Source organism: Cordyceps fumosorosea (genome assembly GCF_001636725.1).
Source record: "Cordyceps fumosorosea ARSEF 2679 chromosome Unknown scaffold_18, whole genome shotgun sequence".
NCBI lineage: Eukaryota > Fungi > Ascomycota > Sordariomycetes > Hypocreales > Cordycipitaceae > Cordyceps > Cordyceps fumosorosea.
Window position 1 is genome coordinate 103,425 of NW_017387318.1, and position 19,850 is coordinate 123,274.

The following is a 19,850-nucleotide window of genomic DNA, read 5'->3' on the forward strand; positions in this document are numbered from 1 at the left end:
TCGTGCTCGTGAGCCACGGTCGCTGTGGAGAATGCAAGACGCACTGCTTCAACAACAAATTTTATTCTTTTAGTCAGGTCACGGTTCTTTCCAATTTGCAAGTAAATCTAGCTTCTGCTCTATTTATACACATCTTCGGCTCGATGCCGCGCTGCAAGTAACCCGGCGCAAGATGCCGAGAGCTTGGCGATGGCGATGACGTACATGACCAGCGCCTGCAGCCTTAGCCGTGCAACCGACATACTGGCAGCGGCAACCTTGCTGATCTCACCATTGTAGACACCATTATCGATGCGAGTCGGCTGAAGTATTCAAGGCACTAGCACCGTAAATTTTTTTTTAACTGCGCCACTCTTCTTATTGCACGTCTGCTCGTCCACGACATTGTCTATATGACTGACTAATCGACCGCGACGGAACCCGCAATCGGTAGCTACCCTGTAGATCGTTCTGACAATGCGGCTCGGCAGACATCTCCATCTGTAGAGGTTCATCAGGCTTCTAGATCATGTATCTAGTAGTGCACAGGGTCAAAAGGTTCTATTCTTACAACAGACTACGATGATGGTCAAGGTTCTCACTAAACCGTCAAGATCAATGGCGCTTTACGCATCTTCACCACACACGGGTCAGAGTTTTGTATTTGCCCTCTAGACCAAGTGAGTGCAGGCGGCACAGGGTCTCACAAATCGATGATATTGTACGCTTCCCATGCCTGTACCAGATATTGAGAAACAGCCTACAGCCTACAGCCTACATGCTACATGCTTGGTTGTACATCGTACTTTGTCTCTTCTCCAGAAGCCACAAAGATGCCGTTTCACACTGCTTGGAAAGCGCTCTACTGGCGTTTTCATTCTAGCTCTCTCAGGGACTGGTTACTTGTTTCAGGATCCTACAGTAGACTACAATGAGAAAGGCTGGACCAGGAGCTGGGCTCCTGTGCCCCAAGCCCAGTACTAGCAGATGGTCCGTTGCTGCCTAGGCCCGCCGCTGCGACCACATTTGGCTTCCCCGCAGGGTGCCGGAATGTGACTAAGGCCTTGTACGCCGCTTCATTGGGCACGACAGCGGCTTGCCAGCGATTGGTAGGTGTGTGGTGAGCCATTCCTAGTGACCACACTGGAGGGTCTTGCTCGTCAGGGTGCCATCGGCCCAAGGAGCAATAGTTTGCCGATAGGATGAAAGTCGGGATGACATTCAGCACCAGTAGCATGGTAAGGGGCAAAGCGCGTTGGGGCGGCGCTGGGACGGGGAAAGTGACAATCGCGTGTCCTACGCTTTGAAAACATGAATGCAACAGTTGCTGAAATGAGATATGACCAGGACAACGAATCCGGACCAGATCATGCACTCTGTGCTACCTGAACTGACACCAACGCTCGCAAAAACGGGCTTTCTTGTCGTATCTGCCAGCATCCGTATCTCAGTCCGTCAAAAAACAAGGCATTTGTGGATTATTGTCTGTGGACCATACACCAAAAGAGAATGGATGACAAAGGTGACGCAAGAGCAAATGTTGTGAGATACTAATGCCAGTGCGCCATCATCGTTTCTCGACGTGCTCTGGTCAAGCGCTATGAGATCGAGCACAGGATCTAATTGATCAAGCGAAACTATGCCCTCCAAAGACCCTTGCCCTTATCCCGACGAGCGCACTCACGGTAGTGGTAATACCGATGGTGATGATGAGAATCAGAATACAGAGCCAAGATCAGGCGGCAGAGTCTTGTTTGATTTTTCGATCCATGTGCTTGTTCCCGCGGTCCTCCTTTGGCATGTATGTACGTCAGCGGTGTATGGCAAAACTCACTTTCTAGATCAGGCTTCGAATTGTGCTACCGCAGCCCTAGCCCAACAAGGTTTGATTGATCTGTAACAGAAAGATCCTCGTGTTTTCTGTTCGTACGACGTTGGACATTGCTGCACCACTGCCATTTCGAGCCCAAGGCAGTTACGAGGTCCAACCCTGTGCCATTTTACAAGGAAATTGTCAACTGTACCCCGTCATTGCACGATCAAATATTAGAAATTGCTAATTGGTAAGCATTTAGAAATGCCAGCCCCGGAGGTCGCCGATTTTGAGGCCCAGACACGTGTTGAGGCGTCACAGCTAGACATGTTCGCAACATACAACAGTCCCGGCTGATCAGGAGGGATAACGAGAGGCAATAAAGATGCATGTGTAACTGGTGGCTGTGCTGAGACACTTTTCCCCCGTAGTGCCTGGTGCCTAAAAAATCATATGCTCTTTCTTCATGGTGGACTGAGATGACTGCCGGTCGTACAACTTGAGTCAGTGCCTCATGCAGGCATGCATATATTCCGCGGCGTTGAGCAGTTGGTCAGCTTCAACGGAAGCACAATGTATGTTAAAAGGATGTAGACTAGTCGGGCATCTGTCCGTCGGAGCTTCGGGGGCAGGTGAGGCATCGAAATGACCATTGGAGGAGGATAGATTGCGCAAGTGGTGCGGTTGCAGGAAAGGTCCCGGATTGACGTGCATGACAGGCATTTCAGTGTGCATAATGGAGGGGGCTGGTTGACGTTGGATCTGCACCAAGCATCCTTTGTGTAGTGCAGGTGGTCCCGAGAGAAACGAGCGGTAACGCATGCCGATTTTCCTGAGAGTAGACGCCGAGCTAATGCTGCAGACCATGAGTTTAGCGTTACCTGCAGCACGGAAGCCGGCGTATCAGCAAAGCAAAAAAGGCAAGGGAATGGATGAGTGGCAAATGGCTGCCACACGATAGGTTGGCCAAGATGTGTCAAGGTAGAACAACAGGCGATCGGCTTGGAGGTACAGAGGTAATACTAATTGTGACGCTATTCAACCAAGGATGCATGGGAGCTGGTCTGGACGTAGTCGAAGGCTTGGCAAACAGAGTCCGTTGCTCGCGGAGAGAACCAATATTCCGGTTGGTCTTTCTTCGGGGACGGGATATGTCCCGCAACAGGGGAAAGACGGGGAACTAGGATGATTATGCCGATGGGTAGGCAGTAGGCAGTGCAATTCAAAGTCTGTTGCGCTTTGCTGGCCAATATCATGGCGGGTTTAACGAGCCGACAGGACGCAAGTTCGGCGAGACATGCCGCAACTCTACCTGCAAGAGGGGAGCGTTTCCGGTTACAAATCAGCAATGAGGGCAAAAGGAAGATGCTGAATCTGCAGGTATGATACGATATTTGCCATCAGCTGAATGGCGGGACGATCGGGCATCTCGATGGCCGATGTTGTGGCATTGGTCGGTGTCGGTGATGTGATGGCAGCTCCACCAGCAACCAGGAAAGCTGTGTGGGCTTTCGAGGAGGGGCTTCGAGAGGGCCACGCGAGGCTTAAGCCGACTGGCGATGCCAGGCATTCCCCTCGTTGCTGAGGTGAACCGATTGGTCTGGTTCGGCCGTGGTGCTCCATGTAATTTCTAGCGCGGGACGGGGGTGTTGACAAACGCGATCCTAGTTGAGAGCCGGAAGGGGAAATGGCAACTGACAAAAATAGATGACGGGGACGAAAATAGACGGGTGGACAAGGGGACGTTGGAGAGTAAGACATGGAGGGGTGCCGGGTTATTTGAAGGGCGGGACGGGAGATAGGGAAATAAAAGGGTAATGATGGGAAAAAGCAAAAATGGCGGCTTCATGAAGGTGGATGAAAGGCGGAAGGCGCAAGGCGGAAGGCGGGTGAGGGGATGTGGAAAGCAAACGGACGCGATGATGTTGGCAGCTGGCAAGTCGGCAGTCGGCAGTCGGTCGTTGGTTGCGCATGGGCAGGGCAAGCATTCGGGTAATGATGACACTAGCAAATTATACAATTGCTACATAACCCATAAGCACAGCATATCTCTACCTATCAAGCATCTCTACAGTCGTTGTGCACGGCCCCGGTCTTTCATTCTTATCGCGGTACGGCGTACGGGTACAATTTATCCCATGCTTTGGCATGTTTCCCACCAGGCCACGACATTGATGTTCTTGGTTTGCTGCAGAATCTAGGTATACTGCGCCCAACGGCTGTAAAGCAGCATGCTGGGACATGCACCAGTGCACCGTGACAGCTGAATTCAATAAATGTGTCATGGCAATCGGCCCCAGGTTGCAAGTGGTGTTTTACGTACTTAAACTTATCTGCTGTCGCTCTATCGGGCTGGTGACCAGTTTGCATGGCGTCCAACCGTCGTCCATGTACCTGCCTGTGTGCAGTGCAGATGCAGGGCTCAGCGTCCCGTGAAACGAAACATGCAGGCCGCCTTATGAATTTGACGTTATAATAGACTTTTGCCATGATTTTCCATTGTTTGGTTTCAAGTCCATTTTACTTTTTCTCTTCCGTCTTCCTGGTGTATGCAGCCGGGCCGACCAGGTTTCCTAATACAAGGGGCGCAAACAGGGAGATGATCAGGACGACAAACTGGGGGTACTCGAGGCAGCAAAGTTGTACGAATAAGCAAGGTACCGAATATAGCCCGGGTTGGTATAGCAGAGATTGGATAATGTAAGGATACTGGGTGGCCATTCACATGATATCGGGGTAATGGTCGAGGAAGGCAGCTTGAGCAGGCCCATCTATATCTGCAAGGTCATATGATGCAGCACGCTGGCGGGCTGGTGATTATCAGCACGCATGGCTATTTCTGGTCTGGTGTATCCGATGATGCGCGCCTTTATTTTGATCGTTGCTGCACACTGGTCGGTTGTTTTTGTTTTGCTAGTTTTTGGTGTGGTGCTTGTCTTGTCTTGGCCTGCCCTGTCGGGGTCGGGTCAGGGGCAGCCTCAGACATGAGCAACCCAACCGGTCCAGATTCGAGACATTGCCATTCAGCGATTCGTGCGTTGTAATGTGAGCTCTAGGCATGGCAACAGGGGTCGGCGAGGGGGGTAGGATGGACAAGGACAGGGCCGCAGGCACATGTGGTGGCGCGCCGTTTGGAGAGCCTAATCTGGCAATTCCAGTGCAGGGCGGGACAAGAGCCGGATGACCAGTCGACCAGTTACCAGGACAGCAGCGACAAGAGTCGACCAGGGTGCGGCGCAGGTGGCGTTCACAGTGGAAAGCATCCATGTTGGGTGCCTGCGACTGTTAGCGCCAGCGACGGCGCAGGCGAGAGTTGTTGATGGGCGGCCACGGATCACGGCCATGCGTGTTCGTGGCAGCAAGCATGTGGTGGGAGGCAACATTGTAGCTGTTGCTTCATGCACGGCACTCGCAGGACGGGGGAGGCTGGTGTACAAGGTAAGTGGCCTGCAAGATAGGTGTCAGTACAGGGCATGCTCCAAGCCAAGCAGAGCGCCACAGCAGATTGGCGTCTGAAGATGGAGGACAAGGAGAGGCGGCTTATCCGAGCACAACGGACAGACAATGGCGGCGGCGGATGGCTGGCCGCCACCCTGCGTTCCCCCGCCGCTTGGTACAAACCTGACCAGCAGTTAGAGCCGGAGTTGGATGTATTATAGGCGGGCTAGGTAAGTGTGCGCCTGATGAAGCAGAGGCAGAACAGGTGAGGCTAGGCAAGGCAAGGCAAAGCAAGGCAATGGTGTCGTGGTGCGTGGTGGCGGATTTGGTGGTGCATTGGACAGGCTCGTGGCTCGTGGGCTCGTATCGGAGCAAGACGTCGCCATCCACATCGGGGCGCAAGTTGCACAGAGTTGCAGGAAGGTGTGTTTTGATTTCTCTTTGGGGCAATAATATTGCTGTGGTGGTGGTGGTCATTGTGTTGTCGTTGCCGCCGCCGTCGCCGTCAGGGTCTGCATTTGTTTGTGGGAGAGGGAAGACCCTGGCACATCACCCAAGGTACATACCTACTGTACATTCATATGTATGTACATACACCTACCTGTACAGAGTACCTCTACATGTCTTGGTGCGGTTCATGACTGGAGCGAACCCGTTTCAACGGCGTGAATAGAACAGGTAAACTGTCGAGCGCTAGCTCACGCCAAAGCCATGGCTCAACTGCTAAAGGGACTAGGGGAACGTACTTGCCGACCAGGCAATTTCTAGTTATTTTTCTATCAACTACAAGTGCGGATAGTTGGGTCAGTGTTGCGTTTTCCTTGGAACATTGGCCACCAACTGGCCGGATTCTGGTGGCTTAAGACAGTCTTGCTGCTAAGAATAGCCACCCTGACTGACCCTGCCGTTGCTGTTACTGCCAGCACCACCAAATACAGGCTAACAGTAACAATTCAAGCCTTGGCTATTCGTCTAGCTACCGATGGGCCTATTCTTCTCTTATCCATCTGTCTGTCTGTGTCAGTGGCTATCAGTAACTATCCCATCTGCCCCTCATCACAGAACCTTCGTCATTCTGGCCAACCCGCCGGCTACCTGCCTAGTACCTGGCTGCCTACATCCAGCCAGCCTCCTGCTACTCCTCTTCTTCCTGCTTCTTCTCTCCTCCTTCTTTGTATCATCAACCACACATCATCGTCGTCCTACTCATTTCAATCTTTTTTGCCGTAATTCCCTCTGTCAATTCCCTCCCCTCCCCCTTCCCTCCACCTCTTTTCACTACACCCCCCTCCCCCCGTTTCCCTTTCCTTTCCCCTTCTACCCCTTCACACCCTTTGTTACACCCTCCCCTTGCTCCATTGACTTTTTTTTCCTTGGGCGGGCCGTTATCCTCACCTCAAGTTTCCCCCTCCCTCACACCATCTCACCTTGCTACACCTGTGTTTGTTCCCGGTTCCTTTTTTCCTTTTTTTCTTCTTTTTTTTTCTTTTTTTTCTTGGACCCTTTCCCTGTCGAGGCTGTACTCCAACAAAGAGCGGGAGCCAGATACAAAAAACGATCAAACAACCGCTCCTTCATCTGTGGCTTGTCCATCCGCCAATTGACCCTAGAAATCGCCACTCACGGCCTCGACGCGCCTCTCATCAACGGCTTTGTCAACAGTCTTTCGATCCTAGTTCCTGGCCAACTTGCAAGCTTGCAGTCCTTGACTCTGTCCCTCGTTTCCAGCACCGGGCCCGACCACAACGACCATCACCACTGCAAACGCAGCATAACAAACGTCAAACTCACCACTACTCGTTTACCTCCAGCTCCGTACTTCTTTGTTCCGCTCAGTCTCCTCAGAGCACCACTTGGCTGTGTGTTTGCTCTGCTTTGTTGACTTGGCTAGCTCGACACGCGTTCTTTGTCGCCGAGCTGCTCCAGTACCATACACTATCGACCCAGTCCTCGCCAATTGCCAATTCGCTTCTTCTTCATTGTCGGCGGCGCCGTGGGCGGCTTCTTTTCGTACCAAACGCTTGACCATCGTCAATCGGCCTCGTTCCTATCACGGAGCAGCCAGTGCATCCCGTCGCCATATTCGCCGACGTCCCCCCTCCCAGATTCCACCCCAGTTGTCCCCTCATCTCTCCCCGCGCCGCCTCCACCATCCACCCACGCCGCTCACGCTCGCGCTCACGCCGCCTGTCATCTCGCATTATCGCCCGATTCTGTCAGTGGACTGACTGGACTGCACCACACTCACCCACCTCGATTCATCCGCCTCCATCAACACCTTTGCTGGGCTTCTCTCCACACACCCTCCTATTCGTCTTCGCTCTTCTGCCGCCATTCCTCTCCACAGCTCGACCATAGTCTCCGCCTTCACCTACACACGCCTCGTGTCTTGTCGTGGTGTCTCTAGACGCCCCCCCACGGACCTCTCACACACTTCGCACATTACTGACTCGTCTTGAATCGCCTGCTCACGCGCCGCTATATTGGCTTCTCCGCTGCAAGAGCTTACGCTACTGGCCTATCTCGGGTAAATCGACTTGCCTCCCTACTCAGATCTGTTCTTCAACTGGTTTGTCAATCTCCATCGCCATCGTCCTCCGAGTCCTTCACCCGCCATGCCTAAGTGAGATTGGAATGCTCCATGCATAGACTTCCCACTTCCCTTCTGGTCCATCTCCGCTACTCTTCTTAAGCTGGCCGCCACATCCAGCTCGCCACTCGCTGCCTCACCGGTGGTGGATTGAGAAGCCTGAGAAAAAGAGACGCCGTTTGATGCAACTTGATCATACGACCCGTACGCCTTCCCTCCCATCCTTGCTGTCAATCCCCGGTCCTTCTTCCTTGATATAGATTGTATTTTTATCCAAGCCCAGTCTCTCCGCTTCTGTACTTGCTCTTCAGTTTCTACACATGTCCTAGCTTTGCTATTTATACTCTCCTTCCTTCTCTTGCCTTGCACACATTCTTCTTCTTTCTCCATCCTCTCCTTGTGCTTGTCTCACTGACAGTATGCTGACAATTCACAAGCATCCATTGCCGTCACATGGGTACAGGGCTGTCCATGACCTGCCGACACCGCCCTCCGGCATTACCTCTCCAGTCTCGACCTTTTCGTCGAGTACCTGCTTGAAGCCTCGACGACAGATTCCAACTCCTTCCATCATGTCGGCACCTCATCGTAGCCTCCCACCTCCCCCCGCCATGGCCATGACGCCTCATCAGGTCACAGCTCCCCATCCGTCGGCTCATCCTCCTTCACACCATCCTCCGCCTCCCCTCCACCACAGCCAACAGCCTCCCGCACCGTCTCATCATCATCACCAGCACCATCATAGAGATTCCTGGGGCGCTCCAACCCCGGCGCCTCCGCCTCCGCCTCCACCTCCACCTCCAGCCCCGGCGCCGGCCCCGACCCAGTCGCCTTTTCCACCCCCTCCGCAACACTGGTCTCATTCGGACGAGTCAATGCGGAATTGGCTGCTTGCTCGAACCGAAGAGGAGAAAACGAGACAAGAAGAGGAGAGAACAAGACAGGAGGGACTCCGTTTAGAACAGCGCAAGATCGAAATGGACATGCTACGCTCTTCTATCAACGGAGGCATCCCCCCTCCTATGATTCCTTTAGTCTTTACTGGCATGGCCAGCGGCGGCGTTCTACCCCAGGCTGCTTTAGACTGGGCTCATCAATTCATGGTTTCGCAACCGCAGTATCACCAACTGCCTCCTCCTCCGCCTCGACCGCTCTCGCCCGAATCTCAGCGTGAGGCCGCTGCTCAGGCCGCTGCTCAATACCTTCCGCCGCCCAATCTTCCGCCACCAGCCCATGCAAGCACATACACAAGCTACGCAACTTCGCCAACAAGAGCCCGGGGACAGACTATCTCCGGCCCAGCCGGTCGGCCCGCCGGCTCCAATATTTCGTCTACGGGATCAAATACCCCGCAATCTGGGGGACTTCAGCCAAGCACATCTACACTTGGCCCATTTCAGCCTCACCAGTCTGGTGGAGGGCAGTCAGGTCAGCATGACAGTACACTGTTCTTCCATCACTGGTACCCTCCCGGAACACAGCCAGGGCAGTCCTCCAGTGCAGCGAACAGGCCCAGTAGTCCTGCAGGCGAGTCACAAAAGAAGCGAAAAGCCGGAGCAGACTCCTCTCACCACAGTCGCACCAGCAGCACGCAGCGTCCACGATCGCCACCGTTTGCACAAAGCGATCATGGAGGAACCTCGGGCCGCAAGACGCATAAACGGCACAAAAGCGATGTGTCTTGGTATCACGGTCCACGGCATAGCATAGTCCCAAGCCGCGACCCGGGACACCGCGAAAGAACTCCTGCGCATGATAACTCTTCGACATCCTCCAAGGATCGAGAGGCACCCGACGGTAATAGACCAAAAAATTGAATTCAATCTTGCACGGCAACTAACAAGTGGAAGGAACTCGCCGCGATTCACAGCCAGAGACGCACCCACACCCTCGCCACGAGGATGATAGACAAGGCCGAGACCGAGAAAGAGAACGAGAACGAGAAGCTACCAGTGCCGCTGGCGAAAGGGCTCAATAGCACGCCCATTACTGTCACGAGTTTTATTTTGAAGCATACGCCATTCGTATACGACACGAATTTTATGAACATGTCACGTCGACAAGAACGAATTCTCTTTGTCACTTATGTCATTTAAGCATGGCCATGCGGGACATACAGTTGGATGCACATCTAATGCATATTCTCTGCAATGAATATGCAATTTCAGGCGATGCACTAGTATGCTGCCTTGGCCTTTTATGCAGCAAAAGGCCTCTTTTTCTTTGGACACAGCATTTTTGCTCGCATCTTCTTCATATTTTTTGCCTATTTTCTTTCGATATTTTTTCGTTTCATACGATGTCATTTACCTGTAATTGGTCCTGTTTCTCCTTCTATCGAGTGTGCGTTACCTTCCAAGCGGACGCCTCAACTCCTTTTCCCCTTCCTCGTTTGGGAAACGCTGCCACGTCTCTGTCATGACAGGACTGAATATCACCAGCTACTGAGGATGCGAGGGGCGATCCACGATGAAGAACGATGGCGTTTGGGATATGTAGATGACCAAAAAGTATATTGATTATAGGCGTGACGGCCTGGCCTCTTTACATCCCACGCAATTTTATCATGCATAGTGTGATGACCCTAGAGGCAATCGTGCAGAACTCTGGCCAATAAGTTCGTGTTGTGGATTGTATTTCGTTGTCCATCTGGTTTTGTCTCGATAGATTGGTACAAAAACGCCCTTGTTTCCCACCGTCCATGTCATCCTTGCTCCCCTAGGTAATAAAGTTGCCGTTTCTTCGCCACCCGCATCAACCCGTAAAGTTGCATGTGTACACCTCTTGACTGGCTCAAGAGAGGAGAAAACGAAGAAACAAAAGAAAAAGAAAAATGTGGGTATAGAGAAGAGTTCAACAAGGGAAAAGAAGAAGAAGAAAAGGGGGGATGCAGAGGATTAAGAAGAAACACGCTGCGAGTGTGGACTTTAAGAATAAAGGTATCATCTATCGTGACAATGAATCAAAAAGGGAGACCCGGAAACAAAAAAAAAAGGCATGGCATCTCTGCGCAGGAGGGGTATTTTTGAACGAACAAGAGGAGACAGCATCCGCCAGAAAAAAAAAGGAAAGGCAAAGGAGAAAAGAACAAAGGAAAAAGGGTACAGAGGAAAAGAATCATGACCGTTTCTTAAGCTGCGTCTTCCACTCGGCCCTCGTCACCTTCATCAGCAGATCCTCGTCCTTGATGGGGATCCACGCCGTCAGGGCCTTCATCGCATTTTCAAAGTCGGCGTCGAGGAGCACCTCGCGGAGGGCCTGGATGAGCGCCGCGCTCGTCGCGTGCAGCACGTCCAGCCCGCTGCTCGGCTTCGTCGTCGCAGCGGCCTCGCAAGTCGAGGTCAGCGGTGGCGTTGCTGGTTTTTCTTGAATCGACGGGAGGGACACCAGGCTGTTGGCGCTCGGCTTCGGCGTCAGGCGTGACGTGTCCGATTGCGGTGGATGTAGCTCGCCGCGGGCCGGGTCTCCGAGGAGCAGGAAGACGTCCCAGACGCGCAGCTGCGCGGCAAACGGGATGGAGAGGTTGAACAGGGTCAGGTACCAGCGGGTGCCGTAGGCGGTGCCGTCGATGCCCAGGTCAGCCATCTTGGCGGCCACATCGCGGTGCAGCCAGCGCGTCTCGAACTCGTGTAGCGCCGCCATGAGGCCCTGGAAGCCCGGAGGGCGATAGAGCCGCTCGAGCCCGCGCAGCCGCCACATGCGCACCAGCATCACAAAGCACTTTTCCTCGTCAAAGTAGCATAAAAGCGTGGCGGCCAGTGACGCCATGCCCTGCACATAGCCCGTTTCGGGAAAGTATAACGACAGCGCGTGCAGCACCCGGAACAGCAGCCGCTGCCCGCCTCTGTAGCGCCGTCGGAACATGACGTGTCGACTGATTGTCCGCGGCACGTCCAGGTCGATTTGGGTGTCGTCGGCCGACGCGCAGTCCTGCAGTCGGTGAAAGTCGGCCGTGATTTCGTCGTCCGTGGCGGATTCGGCATACTCCCTAGCAGATGTGGCGAGGAAGGACCACCAGGCGGCGGCGCGCCACCGGTCTGGGATGCCCTTCCACGTGCGCTCGATCAACTTCGGGTTCCGGGTGTCAAAGTCAAACTCCATGCCCTGCCCTTGGTCGCCATTGCGGATGACCCGCGCCATGCGCCGCCACTTTTCGGATCTTTCTATTTCCTTGCGCTTCAGTGCCTCCGAGATCTTTTCCACCTGCGCCTCCTCAACGCTGTCTTGTAGGTTCGGGGAGACCGTCAGCATGTCGCCAGCCTCGTCCATCCAGCGACGATTTCTATTCTGCGGGAGGAGGTTGCCGGCCTGGCGGAGAACGGAGCGTGAGGAGCGAAACGAGACGAGCGAAACCTCGGAGTGTTGCGTGTTGAGAGAGCGGGCCGAGACTTTGCGGCTGGGGAGGCGCACGCGGCCCTGGGATGAGGCGAAGCCCATCGGGTCGCGCTTGATGAGGACGTTGCGGCGACGAGGGGAACGGTGTTGTGAGCGCATCTCGGTTGGGGTTCCAACGCGCGACTGGCTGCGTGGGGTGCCGATGAAACCGTAGCGGTCGACCATATTGCTATCAAGATCGTCCCAGTCCTCGAAGCCGCCTGCAGGGTCGGTGGGTTCGCGGCGGGCAGTAGCATCATTAGACGAAGAGTTTACGGAATTTGGCACGGAAAATGAAGGTGCGAGAGTATTTCCGTTTCTGGGGAGACAAGAAGGAAGAGTCAGTAGTGTCCGAGACTGGAGAGGAAGCTGCCACAGCACCCGGGGCAGCCAAGGAGGTTTCATACGCAGCGGAATCGTCATCTTCAGTCAGGACCTCTGGGGTAGGCTCAAGGCGATCACAGTACGAGTGTCTGGAGGTATCGCGCAGGGAGGCAGGGGGCGATCCTGAGGCGTAAAGCTGCCTGACCTTTTGCGACTCTTGCTCGAGATCGGGGGTCATGATGCCAGGCATGTCGGGGGCTGGCGATGCGGCGCGGCGCGGCGCGCGAGCTTGCCCATCTGCAGCGGCGTAGCTGGTGGCCGACGAAGCAGGCCGAGGCACGGTGGCGACAGAGGAGTGCTGGGTGGGTGTCGCGCTTCGGTCGTCGTCGGTGATGGACATGCGGCCCATCGCGAGGATGTTGTCGGGGTCGATGTAGCTGCCGCGCTTAGAGAAGTGCATGGAGGTGATGTAAGAATCATCCAGCAGGCTCTCGGTGTCAATGGCAACGACCAGGGGCGAAAAGTCAGCGGCGGCGCTCTCGCGGTCAAGGTCAGGAGAAGGCGACGACATGGCCTGCGACGACGATCGGGAGGAGCTCCGCGCAGGGGACAAGGGTGGCTTTACCAGTGGCTGAAGCTTAGCGGAGGCTGGGGCTGCTGGGGTTGCAGCGGCGCCAGTAGCAGGGCGACGGCGAGCAGCAGAACCAGGAATAGTAATATCCGCAGCAAGTCTCGTATTACCAACAGCATCCGTCGAGGTGCCCCGCAGCTGGGAACCACTGTGACAACGTCGAAGGGCTCTCGGGGTGGTATTGTGCTGAGAGTGCGGCTGCGTGTTGTTGTTGCTGCTGGGTCTGGTAGTGGCGCTGTCGTCGCGGGAGCCGCCCCAGAGGGAGGAGATGTGGAGGCTTTGTCGCCTGAAGAGCTTCGGGCGGGACGACGCGCGGGACGAGGAGCGGGAGGGCGAGGGGGGCTGCGAAAGAGGAGCAGGAATAAAGTCGGACGCGGTGATGGCAGCAGAAACAGTGGGAGGAGGAAGCTTGTTGCGAGAGGAAGAAGAGGAGGAGGAGGAGGCAGTAGATGTGATGTGCAGATCGAGAGGAGCAATTATTGATGAAGGTGATGTTTTGGGGGCCCTAGCGGCTGCGGTGATTGTCGCAGGGCTTCCGTTAGTGGGTGCCGCCCCAGTGGCACAGGCGCTGCTGTTTTTAGAAGGAGCACCAGCGCCATAATAGGTGCCGCTTGTCGTGAGGCAGGCAGTGGCAGGCCGAGGCCGCACCTCGTTGGCAGGAAATAAACTTTGGCGGCGCGGTTTACCACTGCCGAAAGTAACAGGGCCCGCGCTCACAGACGACGCAGGGGGGGTCGCCGGAGACGATGTGGCGGCGGCGTGCTTGGACGTTGTCGGCTGCTGCCGCCACCGTTGCCGGCTCTCGACGAAACAATCGTCATGTTCGCTAAGACCGACTACGTTGAGGCGCTCCTCCTCGTGGATGGTATCTTTCATGATGGCGCTGCCGTGTCCCGAGTCGCGCTTCCGCTCGTCGAGCAGCGGTGCAGGCGAGCGCAGGGCCGGATGGAGCTCCGTCGGGGGCGGAACAGAAGGCAGGATTAGACGCATCGATGGCGCCGCAACGACGACGACGCTGCCGCCGTGGATGGAGGTGGCAGCGGTGCCGGCCAGCGAGACGGCGGAAACCGATGCCGTGCATGAGTTCGCCGAGGACGAGGTTGTTGTCGAGCTGGATGGTGACCGCTTCAGAGAAGGCTCCCGGGGCGGCAGCATGGTGGAGGCGCGCTTGATCGTGGGCTTGTACTGCACGGGGGGCTCAGCAGCAACGGTCTTCTCGTATCTGAAAGATCTGAAGGCGGCCAGGCTGCTGTCGTCGCGAGAGACTGGGGGCAGGACGGCGGCAGGCCTGCTGCTGGCCCTCATAGAGCTGAAGCGCGTCGGTGGTGACATGATGGTGATGACTACATGCGTGTCTAGCTTCTTCTTGCCGAGTTGTCCGTTGCGTGAGAGATTTTTGGGAATATTTTGACTATCAGCAGGTTGGTTCGGCGCCGACGTGTGTCGAATTGACAACTTGATTTTCTTTCCCAGATCGTCGTTGTATCGGCAGTGGCAGTGGCGCAAACAACGTCGTCAGTGGAGACGACCAAGTGTTGAGCTTCTGTGTAAACTGAACTCAACCGGAATGCGAAATCAGGTGTTGAAATTGGTCGTCAAAGGTTTCGGGACACTTTGCGTGTAAAGCAGGCCTGGCAAACGACACGTAGATTGAGCAAGCGAGCTGCAAGCGAGGTAGCTGGCTGAGATGCGTAGAAAGCGGTCTAGCTTTCTTTCTTCTTTAAATCGTAAGTGTCTTAAATCCTGATGGTCTGGTAGCCCGGTATCCCGATATCCTGGTTTCCGAGTATCCCACAGTTTTGCGGTGAGGAAGTCTGGCGATTTGTCCTGGCAGGTATGTGTTGTGTAAAGGTATTGCGTGGCGATGTACAAACGGCGACAATGGTAGGTTGTAGGTGTTTGTTTGGGGTAGCAACAAACGACCAGGAGGGGGGTTACCGAAGTTAATGTATGGGGAGGATGGGAAAGTCTTGTGAGGTTTGAGAAACGAGAGAGAGTAAGAAGAGAGAAACAACTCATACAGATGGGACAGACACACAAGCACAGAAGCACAAGCGCAAGCAGAGACACACATCTCATGACACTGACACCGTCACTGGCGCCCCAAAAAGAGCGGCCGCCCGGCAAGCAAAAACAGAGGGACCCTAGTTTAGGCTGCGAAGGAACTCACATGCACCTTGTCCATTCCCCATCGTAAGGTAGGCAGGCAGGGCACTTGCTGCAGAATCTCATGTACAAGCGGTACATCCGTTGACTTTGCTTATTTTTCTCAACCTCTTTTTTTTTGGCTTTTTTTTTTCTTTTCAGCAGAACTTGTTCCAGGCCTAGATTCTTACCAACCGCCCGAATGATTGGCACAACGCACAAACAGTGGGGAGGACTTGGCCCAGCTGGTGGAACAAGTTACAAGGGAGACATAAGGGACTTCCGCCGGCGTGTCGTCTTCTATGCCGCGTCAGGTACCCTCAGTCCCCAGTCCACCACTCTCTAACTCGCAGGTTTCACTCTTTCATCCCGTTTCTTCTCTTCTGCCGCCCTTCTCTTTGTTCTCACCACTACTCCGTGCTCATGACATCAAATCCCCCTCCCCCTTATCCAGCCTTCTCGCTGCAACCTGTTACAGGAACAGGAGACTCGACGCCTGCTATCTTCATGCAACTCCGTATTGCGCCAGATGTCCTGCTTGCCTGCCTGCCACCGTGACTTGTGTATCCGTCGTACGGACATCGGCGTCAGTCAAGACAAAGCACTGTACCAATTGACTCATCAAAAAGACCCAATTACTAAACTGTTCTAGTGCCAGGATGCGCTTCGTGCACCCGTTGACTATTCCCAAGCAGCCAAGCCAGCGCCACGCCCTGGTTGGCCAGTTCGATTTTTCTTAGCGGCCGGTCCCAGCAAACCCTAGGCATCTACAGAGACAACGCAGGATAACATGATAGCTCATCAGCCAGCAGCCCAATACATCTCTTGTCCAGCATGTACTTGCGTGTACCCTGCCAACGCAGACCAGCCCACCCATCGACGGCTGCAGTGACCATCGGGACAGGGCCGGCCTTGATACCCCTCCCGTCCTGCTGCAGACGGCAGAGAGGAAGAAAGAGTGTGGCTCCCCAGCCACGTCCAAGCCCACCCGCCTTCTGCGGTGTGCCGAACCTCCAGCTCGGCGGGCTGTTGATGGCATGAACGACTATTCTGGGCCCTGCTCCTAACTAATTGGCAATTCTTGTCCCGAGAACAAGGGATAATCCTCCGATGCTGTCCCCTACTTGTTGCCACGAGCCAGCTGTGTCGCCATGCCAGACACATCATCAACAAGACAAAGCGACTCCGGTTCTCGCTGGCAAAGTCAGATGCCATCGTGCAGTTGAACCAGGCAGCCAGCCAACGCTTCTACATTGGGCAACATAGCCATGTCCAATCCCAGCATGACAAGTCTAGCCTACTGCTACTGCAGGTACCGCTGGCCGACTAGTCACCGCCGCCACCACACCGCTGCCCGAAGTGGCCCAAGGTACATCTCTGTACACCGCACTTCGACAAACCTCTGCTTCTGCTTCTTCATCTGGATCCCGAGGCAAAAGCCCTAATGAGGGCTAAATCCCGCCATTCACAAGCAAAAACACTACTTTCACTTCTTTGTGCACTAATCATCACCGAGCGTAACAAAACGCACGTAGCTGCTCTTTCCATCGTGTCCATCGCGCACTGCCTTTTCACACGCAAGGTTTGCGCCCACGCCGGAAAATAAACCAAACTCAGGATGAACCTGGGCTACCGTCGAAAGTGGGGGGTCAAAAGAAAAACCATTGCCCTATAAAAAGAAAGTGCATGGCGTTGGTGTTGGCTCTGCCAGGGCCCTGGGTCGGCTGAATTATTTACTTCTGAGCCCGGTCTTCCGATCTTCACATCCACACTTTAGGTTATCACGGATAGTTGCATGTCACTTCTGGGGAAAAAAGAAACAAACTGGCAACTCTCAGCCTTTGCAATGTACAGATCGTCAACCACCACCCCAAAAACAACAAACATATTTACCGGCGCAACGTCTTTTGCCGTCCACGTAGCGGGGCCTCAGTGGCAGGAAGAATCTACCAAATCAGGGAGAGCGCGCGGCGAGCCTTGGCCAGTGATTGGTCATACGCAAGCTTCAACCGCTAATACATGGTGAGGGTGTGCTCATTTCTCGCTGCTGGCCAAGAAAATTAGGTCAACACCACACAAATCGCAGAAAGGTTCACGCCTAAAAACATAGTCTGGTTCGGTGCGGCGATGCTTCAGGCGGCCTCTGTCTGTATACGCGCAAGACGAGAGGAGGTCAGCTGCGCTTTAGTCTCAGCAGCTCTTGTCCGCGCAGCGTCGTGATCAGAAAATGTGCATGTTGAGCTCGCTACCATGGCGTCTGTGGCACCTCTAGACGCAACTTCCCTGTTGTTCATCAATGTCTCGTCTCGGGTCCCCCGCTGACCGCGTGGTATCACGCTGTGCGTCTGAGACTGGCGTAATGCGATGATCCAATACAACGAACGCCATCTCTGCATCTCAACAAAAATACATACTGGTGACTAACTATGTAGGCACGGGAGTTGACCTGCGTGTGCGTTGCAACGCTGCTTGCCTGCCTGCCTGGCACGTCCCGTCCCGTTCATCTTTATCTGCCTACCAGAGCCCGCACGGCTGACACGGGGCGGTGACATTGATTCTTCGACCTTGGGAAGAGGCTTCTCAACTTTTCTCCGCATGCAGAATACCACCAGTATCCCGGTGACCAGTCGGCGACCCGTCACTTCGTTCTTGGGTGCTGAAGTTGACTATCGTTCTGCACAACGGTTCTCGCAATGAGGGAAGCAGAGTGAGGGAAAGCGCCTTCCATTGAATTGATGGGGTTCCACAGATTCAACTTGGTCTACTTTTCTCGATCCAGTTACCAGCGCATCGTCGCTGGTTGATTGACAGCATACTAGTCAAATCCACTGTTCGTCCTTCCACTACTTCCTCGTCATGACTTGGACGGCGCATTGATTCTCTCGTAGCGACAATCATGTTGCTTCATCATTGGCACTTACATAAGTTAGTCTTTTGCTCCCCTACCTAGCTACCATTCGCAGATGGTACCTGGCGTGGTAGCGGGGGACCTCGCCCGCCCGTCGAAACTCCATTTACGTTACTACCCTGCACCGCATTGTGTTGATTTCTTCCTGCCTGAAACCATTGCGCACTGACGTTGTCGACTCAGCATGTTGGTTTTTTCAGAGGCCTCTTGTAGAGCAACCTCAACCAGAACTAGAGGCCCTCAGTTGCCTGTGTATCTACATACGTGTCACGTCAATGCAGCCTGTCTGCTATTTTCGCCACGGCCATCTACCGACAACACTTTTCACCAACTCACCACCGCCAGCCTTTCAGAGCCCTTGTCAATACGTTTGCAAGTCGACAGTGTTCCAGAACCGTTCCCTCCTGCAGCCACTTTAACTCGAGGCCCTCCTCCTGTGCCCTTTCCGTTGCGGGAACGGGTGGCGGGAACAACGAGCCCCAGCCCCGGCGGAACATTTTTGGTTGTGCGCCGTAAGAAGCCCCGTTTCGTCCAGGAACCCGAAGTTCCGCATGGACAGGGACATGACTCTTTCCAGGAACCGGAGCATGAAAAAAAAAAATTTACAGGACGGAAACCCAAGACGTCGGTAAATGCCGCTCAAGTTGTAAGGCGAAACCGCTTGATTGGGCATAGATAGTCCTTTCATTTAGTGCTTTTGTTGCCAAGTTTGCTAGCATCAACTTCGGGGTCACTGGTAACTCAAGGTACCCAACTACACAACGGCTTACGGTCCGCTCGGATGGTTCTATACCACGATGAGCAGGAAGTGTACCTCTTGGTACCGATCACTCAAGTTAGCAGACCACGCCGGTGCCAGCTAGTCGGTGCTCGTGGACAGCAGCGGATTACTATTTTCCATTGTTCCCATTGTTCTTTTTTACCCACACCACCCTCACGACAGACTTCCTATTCTAGCTTATTCCCTCCCCTGCAAACCGACCTCGACAGAGTTGGGGCACCCCTCTTGAGACGTGAGAAGGAGTTTAACCAGGCTCTTGGGTCAGGAACGCGGCTCGCGCTTTATGAGCGGCATTATTCCCATGTCACAGCCTGGGAGGTGGCTGTTATGCTTTCGTCGTTGCTCGCGACTACTGACTGTTGCATGTTCCCATCCAAAGCCCAAGACGGGGAAGTCGAATAGGTGGACTACTGAGGAAGTTTGATGCGCATCTCTTAACGTAGTTGATGAGATGTGACAAAAAAAAGAAAGGTACCAGTCTTAATATGCGGCGGCGCAAGGCCCCAAGGGTCCTGGACCTGGACGGCAGTGGCGGCCGTTCATGCCGAATCAAAGCATTGCCAACACACACACTCCTCCCGAGGGCATTACGAAGAACTCTGGCACCTTCCATGTCCATTCTCCGGTCCGGGCAGACCGTGCACAATTTTCCCTTTTTGCAGCGAGGATCAGGAGCTTCTTCTGCGGCTGCCGCACGCTGCAGTAAAGCATCTCACAACTGTGTCCGTGTACTGTTTCGCGTTCGACCGGCGCTTCTCCCATGTGCTGCTTCCCGTCCGTGCGTTGGTCATCGCGAAGCTGCTTCTTGCGGACAAAATGCCAAACCCGCGACTCTGACTGCCGTGTCAAGAAAGAGGGAGAGGCGCG

At 54.4% G+C, this 19,850-nt stretch overlaps 1 protein-coding gene across 1 annotated transcript; it reads right to left on the reverse strand.

The window, feature by feature from the left end:
* Positions 1 to 10,937: 10,937 nt before the first annotated feature.
* ISF_06715 (Rab-GAP/TBC domain protein) lies at positions 10,938 to 14,481 on the reverse strand (the record flags this gene model as incomplete). The annotated part of the gene is made up of 2 exons (XM_018850319.1): positions 10,938 to 12,513; positions 12,602 to 14,481. 2 exons carry the CDS (start codon positions 14,479 to 14,481, stop codon positions 10,938 to 10,940), a joined length of 3,456 nt encoding a protein of 1,151 aa, XP_018702359.1.
* Between the last annotated feature and the right edge of the window lie 5,369 nt (positions 14,482 to 19,850).